We start from the raw sequence: 11,286 nt of genomic DNA, 5'->3' as shown, positions 1-11,286 counted from the left end.
TATTAGCCTGAACCACGACTGCCGTAATAAACTGCTTTTTACGACAGTTAACGGCATTTCAAGAAATCACGTTCTGTGTAACTAAAGCGGTAGTGTACATTTTGGGTTTGAATTTACTGTGAAAAAAGTTTAATAACAATGTCTGCAAAAGCCGGAGCTAAACTTATGTGCCCGACTGTTCCTCTCTCCAATGGCCGTCACATTCCTATTTTAGGGTTAGGTAAGTACAACTTGTTTTTTAAGTAGGAACAGGGCATTGTGTTATTTTGGGATATTCGTTATTTATTTCCTAGCCGACACCCTTATCCAGGGCGACTTACAATTGTTAAAAGATATCACATTATTTTTTATATACAAACAATTACCCATTTATACAGTTGGGTTTATACTGGAGCAATCTAGGTAAAGTACCTTGCTCAAGGGTACAGTAGCAGTGTCCCCCACCAGGGATTGAACCCACGACCCTCCGGTCAAGAGTCTAGAGCCCTAACCACTAATCCACACTTCAATTGCAATATTTAGGAATATTGGGTCGTTGGGTCTAAAGAATGGAATACACTTTTTCCCCCCCCTCTAGCCCCAACGATTACCCACCCCCAGTACCATACTTGTGTGGTACTGATACCTTCTTGAAGTGACTGTTGGCGAGAATCAATCCTTCACGTTGAAGAACCAGTTTAAGTTTTATAATTTTTTGTTTTATTGTACATCTTTAAAAATAGAAACAATATTAACAGTTCAACGTGAAAAAATGCATTCACAGTTCCAAATGTACAATTATGTAACAGGGTTGGACAAATAATTAGAAACACCTGGGTTTATATAACACATTTTTGTGTAAATGGCCCTACATTTTACAGTAGGTCATGTATCCTGATACAAAGAATGTATACCCTGGTGCATTTAGTAATGTTTAAAAAGCTACATCATCTTGTTTCAGTTTCAGTCATGATGGGTAAGAGAACTGCTCTACAGTACAAGGCTTGGTTAAAGTGCTGATAGTAGGTGCTCAGTTGTCAATTGCATATATTACTAATTATTCATAAGATGATGCATTTATGTACCTGAGTGTTTAAAATTAAACACTAGTTACAACTTTTGCCTGTTATTAGGTGGGCATGTTTTTATCTTTTGGAAAGTGAATGAGACACAAGTGAAAAAGCACAAACATCAACTGGTTAATTAGCTGACAAACTGGGATGAAGGTGCTTGCAAATAATTAACTAGCAGCTGTTTCTGCTGTGGTGTTTTCAGAGCTCCAGCTGGCTTGAGCAGGGAATACAGTATAAGGGTCAATCTCCACTCTAGGGATACAAAACAGCTAGGTTTATGTCCAAAATAACTGACAAACATATGTAGAAAACAGCAGTTAATCAACAACCCAATAAAAGGAAAGTTTTTAAAAGAAATACATACTCTGAAGATCTAAAAAGAAAATCTGAATTCTTTCATTTGTCAGCATTCCTTCAACAGGAGTGATGGGTGGGCGGCACCACAAAGTTCAAATGTGACAAAAGGAAAACACCCTATTTCACAATTTTAAAATACTATACTATAAATAATTTTTTAAAATCTGTTTGTCGTAACTCTGAACCACTCTTAAAAGTAAGTAAAATTACAGACATGGTCCTAATTTGATATTTAAACAATGGCACTGTTTATTGAATATAGACCTATTATCTGTTAACATTTTTACATTACTAACAATACAGTATTTAACTGTGCTTCACAAAAGTGTAAACAAAAAATAAAAGCATTTAAAACAACCCTATTTTGAATATGAGTAAAGGCAAATTATTATTATTATTTTTCTGAGAGGAATAAAAAAGCAAAAAAAAAAACAGGAAAGAACAGTTATTTTTTTCTTTCTGCTTATAGTTTGGGGTCGTTAATATTTTTTGCCTTTAAGCACATGTTTTTAGCTCAATGGAAAACAGGACAGTGCACGGAATAGGATTGGAATTAATTTAAAAACCTTACCCAATTAGCAATGGAACATATTGTTGCTGGTAGGGTTGTAATGATTCTATACATGATGTATCGCATCGTAATAGAAGTGTGCATTGTTTGTATCATGGTACATTACCTACTGAAAGAACTATTTAAATTAGATGTATCTAATTTAAATTAGATTAATAGTTAATACTATCTCCCAATTAAATCTTGTTACTTTTAACAAAATAGTTTGTCATATTATTTATATTATTACCCATAATAAAAACTATAGTAGTGTAACCATAGTGTGTTGTTATAGCCTTTGCATTTGAACACTATTGTACATTTCAAATAACATAAGTAACATTCCTTTTTTGTTTTTGGCCACTGAATGGAATGCAGGATTACAGTGAGAAGCGCAATGGCTGCCATTAGGATATGCGGGTTCAGTCATTTTTGTTGAGTAATGCAACGTTTGGTTTTGAAAGGGCTTCTTTATGTTCTGGGATTTCAGTGCTGGTTAACCAGCAGTCTTTATGTCTTGGCTCCAGCTTGCCTTGATTTAGGGTCCTCTAGGACTGTGGAACACTGCAATGCTGATGTATGGATTGGGGAACGAAAGACATTGTAATCTACTGTGCTGTGGTCTCAAAAATAGAAGGTGACCATTCCCTTGATCTTAATGTTCCCATTGCCAAAATACTTTAAGGACCGCTGTTCTGAAGGCATACAGTATGGGCTAGAGCCTTTTTATATGACTTGTTTTACAGTGTGTCAATGATTGAATCGAAATACAAATAAACAAAAGCAACATGTCACATTTCAGTTTCACATAACGTGCAGAATATAAAATACTAGGCCATTCCACCACTCTTTTGTATTACAGTTTGTCATACTGTATGTGACAAATGCAAGTTTAAGTGAAGGTAACGAACAAGTTTACAAATAAAAACTGCATTTTGGTTCACAAGATTGGAGTGATTTGTTAGGTAGAAAATGTTACAGCCTATATACAGGCCTAAGTTATAATACATTTTATTATATTTTTATAAAGAGATTTGCCAACTACTTAAACTGCAGGACACCACGCTCATGTTGAACTGTATATTAAGAGTTGATTTCTTGGTGTTTGTTTAGTCCATTCTTGCATAATATAAAGCATTCGTTTAACAGACCTTGTTGATTATCGTATTTGTTGTTATTTCCCAAAGCTAGTGTGTACTTCAGAGTCATAAGCTTCCACTCTTTCAACCACATCACTCTCTGAACTAAAATCTATCAAATATATTGCAATACACTACAATACCCATTACTCAGTTTTATGTTTTCAACCAGAGTTAGATATTGTCAAGCAAACACTTTTGGCGTCATTGTGTTATATATTAAAGAGTAGATTTTTCAAATTACTTTTTTCTTAGTTTTTGTTTTACTGTTCTTTTACATTTTTATGATGTTTGCAATGATTGTGTGGTTCCTTTTGTAATTACTTAAATGCTGTTTTTTTCTTTCTTTTTAACTCTGTTAAGGTGCTTTAACCTGAGTTCAAGAAGCTGCTGTTCAGTTCCAGTTGCCTGCCATAGATGTATGTAATGTAGACTAGACCAGCCACAGTGTCTTTATCTCAGTAAGCACCAGCACAATGTAATGCACAGCAGTGTACTGCCAGCAAAAAGAATGAAACTTGATCCAAAAGCTCTTGTTTCTAGAAATAAACAACTGAAAAGACAATCCTGAACTCAGATAGCAGCATCTGAACAGAGACTTAAAAAAAAAACAGTATGGGAAACTGCTGTAAGAACCACTCAGTCAGGATGGTTGCAAACATCATAAAGTAAAAAAAGAAAATACACCTAAATATAGCTTAAGTTCAAGTTCTAGACTTGTACGGTATATCAAGTGCTTCTGTGACAGCCTTGTGTTGGCAACATTCAGTAACAATACCCCATAGATAAAAACCAAGATTACATTTATTTTCATGTGTATGATTCAGGAATTATTACAGTGTAACCGTTTGTGATCTAGGATTGAACGTCATAGTCTGGTTTTCAAGTGCTTGGTTTTAATGATGTGTAAACTGTCTGCTGCTGTTGATCCTGAGCCAGGGTGCTCTTGTAAATATTGTCTTTGGCCATGGTTGTAGTTTGAATTAATAAAAATCATTTATCGTCAGAGCTAGGGGTAGGCAACGACATGAAAATTGTATATTGATATCGTGCATGTATTTCGATATTGATACCGATAATATTGAAGTCTTCCAAAACACAGAAAACTATAATAACACAATTGCAATATGAAACATACATATAGACGTTAACAGATATTTACATAAGAAAACCAACATCTTACTTTAACTTAGTGTCTTACTATCCATAGAGAAAAACAAGGTCTTGTTATATTGTTTTACTATCCATGCAATCGTCAGCTACCTCCAAACCGAAATATGTATTTACTGTCCTTCACTGCGCAGACTAGCCAATCCGGAAGTAAACTAAATGTTGCATTATTTTGAGATGTGTTTTGATTGTTTTAAAAGTACATCTCATTTATAATACCAAAAGTTCACATTTTAAAGACACATACTAATAGTGTAAGTAATCACATGGACAAAATGCAATGAACCATTGACGCATGCGCATATCATTATGTTAGTTTCTCTTCAGTTTGTTTTTTGGTGTGTATCCCTTTAAAAAAGAGATCCTGTTTCTTAATTAGTTGATGCGCGCACTTTTTGAAAACAGGATATAGTTTCCGGTAAGGGATTGGCCGGTGAGAGGAAATGGATGAAGAAACGGGAGTAGAGCATACGAGAAAGGGTACACAGGTTGTGGATTTGTTGTTTTTCTTCATTTATAGCTCTTGAATGTTTGAAATACATTTGTTAATCGGGTTCTTAGAAAAAGAAAAACGCCAATCAATGGAATAAAACGGTTAAATAATACTTTATATGTGCTGTTTGCCTACGAGACTGACAATGATTGGTATGTATAGGGCTTGTTGTATCTTAATATAAAATAAACTTGATTATACTGCGTTTGTATTTTTTGCAGTATTAGCAATAAAAAGTATGTCTCGGTGAGTGTACGTGAATCTTTTTTAATCCCTCGATATCGCGATATGGAAATTATTATCGATATCATATCAAAATATTGATATTGGTGCCCACCCCTAAGCAGAACCTTTTGGCACAGAAGATTTATTAAGTCTTATTAAGCGATTTTCTGATTGATTGTTTAAAGCTCCTCAGGACATGTGTCAGACCGTAGTGAGAAATGAAGCTTTAATCCAAAACTTCAGACACTAGTGACTTCATCAGTGGGACAAATGGTTTTATTAACAGGAAAGGAGGACTTATTGTGACCAGTGAATCAGCGCTTATGAGTTAAAAACTTACGATAGCTGTTAGGCCTAGCTTTATTAAACTGCTGATGTGTTTTCAAAGACGGGATCCTTTTTTGCTACTGCCATTACAGTTATAGGGAAAAAATGAATATGTTTCCAAGATTCTCAATACTTAGTGTTGAATGTTTCTTTTTTAAACTCAATTATGTGTCATTTTCATTCAGTGGAGGCTTGTGGTTGAGCTGAGGTTTAAAATGTCTTTATGGTGTTGGGTTTATCATAGAATATACCGATGGACTCCCAGTAGAAGCAACTGAGGTAGTCAGTTCCACAGCTGAATAATACAAAAAAAAAAAAAAAAACTACTACAGTATGTGCTGCCAAGATAAGCCACTGCTGTATTTTGTACAGCACTGGGGAATCGCACTGGATTGCAACTACCTGTCTGTGGTTATTTGCGGGATATCCCCTAATAAGTGGTTTATTGAGTCCAGGTGGATTGCCCAATAGTGTAAAATGTACCTTATCTAGGGGTGTATAGGTGGATCAAATGGAGTGTTGTAAGTTACAATCAAAAACTTTTACTGAAATCAAATAAAATGCTACCTGGCCCATCTAATTAAATGTGGATGTGGAAGTCACACAACATTAGAATCACGAGAAAAAACAGACAACATTGTTCACCCCTGGAGAGCAGTGCTGGAATCCTGCCCTATTCACGCATGTATTGATTGTGTTCCCGGCTTAGTCCTTGGATACTGTTGTCCACTGAAGGAATGCTCCACAACAGACATTCTGAAAAGAGACCCTGAAATGAGTATGTATGTTTGGGCAGAATGTGGCCCGCTAACCCCTTGTGGAAGAAGGTTCTGACAGGTCGTGGTTGAGACACATTGTACAGCTAGTGTGGGAAAGTAAAGTCCATCTTTCTCACAGAGCTGCTGTGACAGATCTGGGTGTCATCTCCTTTCTGAAGTATCGGAAGTCAGTGTGTGTGTGTGTGACCCGCCAGTTCCGATCTTCCCTGTTTCATCAGACCTGGTGGGGTTCCTCACTTATCTTGGAAAGTTATCATTATTGTCCGTTTGATTATGACCAATTGTGATGCTGCTCGAGTCTCTCTGTATACAGTACAGGCGAACAGGAAGGAACCCCTGTCAGCAAGTATTCATGCAAGTATTAACAATAGGTGTTAATTTCCATTTATTACAATTTAAAGATTAAACATGATTAAACCGGTTGTCCTCATCTAGACCTGCTGGTTTTACCTGAGTATAGGGGTCATGTCCCCTGAAAAGCCACAAAATAAGTTTCAGTTTATGAAAACATGTTCTGTATACTGCATGGTACCAACATTGATTTTAATTAATGTAAAAAAAAAACAACAAACAGTACAATGCATAAGGGAAAATTCTGGTGCTTTGGACCTGGTCTGGACTACCCCCTGATCATATGACCCATTTGCACTGTTGAAACTGTAAAGCGTACACACATATTGAGGGGTACCAGTAGTCTTGCAGGATTGTCAGGTGTACTAGTATTTTGAAATGTTTCTTACTAATGGAACCCATTTACAGTGAAACTTTTCAAGTTTTTATTGATACAGTCAAACATGCAGGTAGGCTTCTAATATCACTTTGGTAATTGTAACACTTTACCTAATGTCACTCACACTTATCAGTCTTACAACTGATTTCCAATGTCACTTCAAATAAAAGCATCACATAAAAAATGTTCCAACAAATAAAGCATTCACAATACTATGATGTGTATGTTTACAGCTTTTGATGTATAACATTATTACACTGTGTTGCACAATACATGTACAGTATAATAGACTGCATATTGATTTACACCAATGCAATACCTAGCACTATTTATTTACTCCTGATAAAGTCAACTCTGCTTATTGTCACCCGTTTTGCTCAATGTTTTTGCAGTGACCAGAATGACATTGTAGGTAATCCCACAGCAGCAGAAGGAAGTTGTACATGACCACCTTCACGCTCATATATAAATAGTACACTGCACCTTTAATTCCATCCTGTACAATCAGGGTCTGTTTGCAGCAAAGCATTCTGGAGTGAGTGTAGAAATGCTGATACCTTTTCAGACCCTTTTTACCTCTTAAGATAAAACAGTGCCAGAACTCGTGAAAAAAGCAAAGATTTTAGCACATTAGTGGGCAGCTTTTTTTGAATGTGCAGGGAGCTGTCACTCCCTGTGCTTTTTTACAATACTCCATTTTGCAGTAAAAAGAAGAGTTTTAGTGGGACGAAATAGCTAAAGAACTTGGAGCCAGGCCGACAGCAAAAGTCTTTTGTGATGGCAGCATTCTCTTCACTGACTCTTTCAAAGCGCTCCACCGCATGGTTGAGGTTGCCCTGCGCTATTGTCTGCTGGCGTTGTGGGGGGTAGGAGGCACAATGAAATGAACAATTACTGAGAGATAATAAATCACCACTTCCCACCTCAAAGTACCACTTGCACATATTTGTATCTTTGAGTAGTCCTGGAAAAATATGTTATTGGGATTTGTATTTAGTAGTGACCTACAACCTAAAAAATGAAACTAAAAAACTAAAAACACTTGCTTTTAAGCCGTTCTGAAAATACTTAAATACCAATCAAGTGCCAAGTTTAAATATGCACACTCTTATTTTTAAACATTACCAAACATTTAGCCATTCACTAATCCATTGCTGAACTCAGCAGTTTTGCTTTATTGTTACTTGAGCAGTTTATTTTGGTATATTTTAGAAGACAGCAAACAGCTCAAACTGCAAATGTATTATTTTATCTTAAGGGACACTCTATATATGCCGTATTGACTTTTTATTAATCACAAAAAATAAAGATTGCATTCCTGAACTTCTATTAAACAATGTGTCCCTACAGTAGGTAGGTAATGAATCTTTGTGAATTTGGTATAGTCAACAGTACCTAACTGCAAACTGTAGTGTTTAGTTTACAGCAGTTAGTACCAGTGTTTGTGTTAATGGGCCCCATTTACAAAATCTTAAGGAATGTTTATCAGATAAATCAGATAAATGAATTGTGCAGTTCATGAAACTTTTTTCAGGTGTTGAGGAGAGGGTTTATTAGTTTGTCTTACCTTGAGAACATTTATAAACACGCTGCAAAAAACAACCTTAAAGTTTGTAAACAGGGTCCATAGTGTTGAAATGGGCCCCCCTTGTTTTGCAGAGCTGCTATTGTAATAATAGCAGTAAAATAAATTCAATAATTTTCCTATCCAGTGCACTTTGTCATATTACCTACCACATATAGTACTGTACACAGGTTTTTAGTCTTATTTTTATTTTAAGATCTACATTAAAACATGTCAGCTTTTTTTTTTTTTTATCACAGACCAATTGATGAATCGTATGGAAAATGTGATGGTTAGTTCCCAAGTCAGATCCTTACTGCTGGGAGCCTCACTTTGGATACCAGTGATATACAATTCTTTCAACAATTTCAACTTGGGGTGTAGGGTTTGGGGGGCCCGGTGGGTAAAATCCAAACTTCTTTCCACTGGTTATTCTTTGCACACCACAATCGGCTAAGACCTAGTCACAAGACATTATCCAAAAGAAAGAGAATGGGTTCAGTGATCCCTGGAAATTGGATTTGATATATGTCAGGATATCTGCCTTTTCACGGCTGGAAGTTTCAATAAAGGAAAGCTGCAGTCTTTTAGCAAGTGGTTTCTAGGGAAACTTCTTCCAGAGCAGCATCTGAAAACAATTTGGTTGTTAATGAGAAATGTTTCACACAATGGTGGGAAAATGTGCACTAGAAAGAAAGGCTTCGTGATTTGGCTGCTTGTTCACCAGGCAGTTTGAATGTGTGTGTGTTGTGTATTCTGCAAAGCTTCTGGTGAATTTTTACCCTCCTGTGTGTGTATCTGTCCCAGTGCAGGGCATACAGGTGTTAAGAAATCCCAGATTGGCTGTGGATCCTTAAGAAGTGCTGCATTAACCTTTGTGCACCCGTGGAAGGAAAACTGTCTGGGATTGGTCTGCCTCCCCGCTCCACAGCGACCCCTACTGGTCGGGAGCCAGATAAGGATACCTGTTGATCTTTAGCACTGTGTGGCTTGCAGTGGTGCGACACCATTTAAACTAGAGAAACAATTTGTGTAAGATACAAGATTGGACCGTAATATTAAACTTGGTAATGGGGACACTGCAACTTTAACACAGTTACTGTAAATACGAAGAATTCCCAGAATGTGCAATTCATTGATTATGTAACCTAACTCTTTGATCTTCTACATAAATGGGATAACCAATGGGACATTTCCAGTCAGCCGCTACAATGATCATTGAACGCAATGAAATTCAGTTTAACCACTCATCAGACAGCTTAGACGGACTTTGCTTATTCTTTCAAGCTGCTGAGAGAGAAATTGCCTGAGAAAAGCAGTTTGATTTAATGAATTAGATCACATTGGTTAATTCTATTTGACTTTTTCAAATCTGTTTTCAATTATTTTTAAATCTTATACTTGAAAACTATGCAATAGCAGTATATTCAACAATTTGTTAATTGAATCCAAATGAATAGTGCTTCCAGTTGTCTTCAGTTAATTGTAGGGTATAAGCTTTATGTTTTCTTCAAGTTTTCCCTATAGCTAAAAAGTAGATTGATCCATGGTCATGAAAGTAGTGTTTTTTTTTAAAACTAATAAATTTTCTCTAAAACACATAAAAAGATGAACTGCAAACTTGGATTAATTATTAAAAATTAGCTTTTAAAACCTGTCCTTAAAATATTTATAAAACAGTCCTTAAAGTTTTGTGAATTGTGTTTGATTTTTTTTTTTTTATTTCTCCAACCAGAATACACAAAATGTCAATGCAGTAACAATAGCTGAATTTACATTTTAATTACACTTGAGTGCTGTTGGTTGTTACACAGTTCTCCTCTCAATGTCTCAAACCATGCAAATAAAGTTGTTTACCAAAGCTTGGACAGAGGCCCATCTTGAACGTCCTTAATGACTGCAAGTTGTCTTGTATCTGTTGACATACAAGCCGTTTGGCTCAGTCTTATTTACAGCAAAAAATATTTGCAATAAAAGAACCCGGCATTGTAACCATGACCTGACTTTCAACCGTCTGTTTTAATTTACTATCTCCACTTCCCTTGAGTGGTTTTAAGCCACAGTAACGCTGTGCTTTACAGAGATGAACTCATAATAAGCGACTGTCTCCAGTACTGTGTGTGCATTGCTCTCTTCCATTACCTGCATTTATCATTGAGGATCTTCAAACACACTGTAACATCTGGGATCAGCTCAGGCTTTTTCTTCCAGGGGTCCTGGAATGAAGATTTGGTTCTCATCCAAAGTATGGAGTCCTTCATGATACTCTGGCATTGGGGATACAGTGGATGTCCATTATGTAACACAAGGTGGCAATAGTTAAGTGCTACATTTTTGTGGTCTAGTCAAACCTAGGGGACTGGTGGAAAGGGAAGCAATGTACTGTAGCCTAATTCTGCCAGTTTGTGAGGTCAATTGGTGAGAGCTGTGTGGCCTAGACAGAAGAAATTACAATGATTGATTAATGAACTACAGATAAAAAATACTGTATGTCAGAACCAAAGGTATCATTTTGTTTCATGACTTTTACATGTTGATGAAAACTAGCTCCAGGAGAAGAAAGGACACCAAATTATCACAAAGTTGATTTTATTATCAAACTTTTTTTTTTAATTATTATTATTATTTACAAATTGGTTTATGTACAGTAGGACTCTTTCTTTGTGTAACAAAACACACATAACTGTAATACAGCAGTATAAGATATGTAAACATGATCTGTTGCATTTGGAGCAGGATAATTCAGTTAATTCTACTATATATTATTATGATTAAAGGCATGTTAATAAATTGTATGCATTCAAATTGTCCCATTAATAATGAGCAGGAAACTGGGCTTTGTATCTGCCTGTGCATCTCTCAGGGCATGAAATTAATCTTATCCTGCAGTAGAAGGAATT

The 11,286-nt window shown here is 36.0% G+C and overlaps 1 protein-coding gene across 2 annotated transcripts in view; it reads left to right on the top strand.

Annotated features, from left to right (window-relative positions):
- Nucleotides 1-34: 34 nt before the first annotated feature.
- Nucleotides 35-11,286, top strand: part of zgc:110366 (uncharacterized protein LOC550476 homolog) — a 71,865-nt gene continuing 60,613 nt past the window's right edge. For both annotated transcript variants that reach the window (XM_059034725.1, XM_034029347.3), the window contains exon 1: nucleotides 35-220. In XM_059034725.1, the coding sequence (XP_058890708.1) occupies nucleotides 139-220 (82 nt within the window). In that variant the 5' untranslated portion in view covers nucleotides 35-138. The remainder of the gene's footprint in view (nucleotides 221-11,286) is intronic.

The sequence above is a fragment of the Acipenser ruthenus genome, chromosome 12, assembly GCF_902713425.1.
Source record: "Acipenser ruthenus chromosome 12, fAciRut3.2 maternal haplotype, whole genome shotgun sequence".
Classification (NCBI taxonomy): Eukaryota; Metazoa; Chordata; class Actinopteri; order Acipenseriformes; family Acipenseridae; genus Acipenser; species Acipenser ruthenus.
This window is presented reverse-complemented; position numbering and strand designations above follow the sequence as displayed.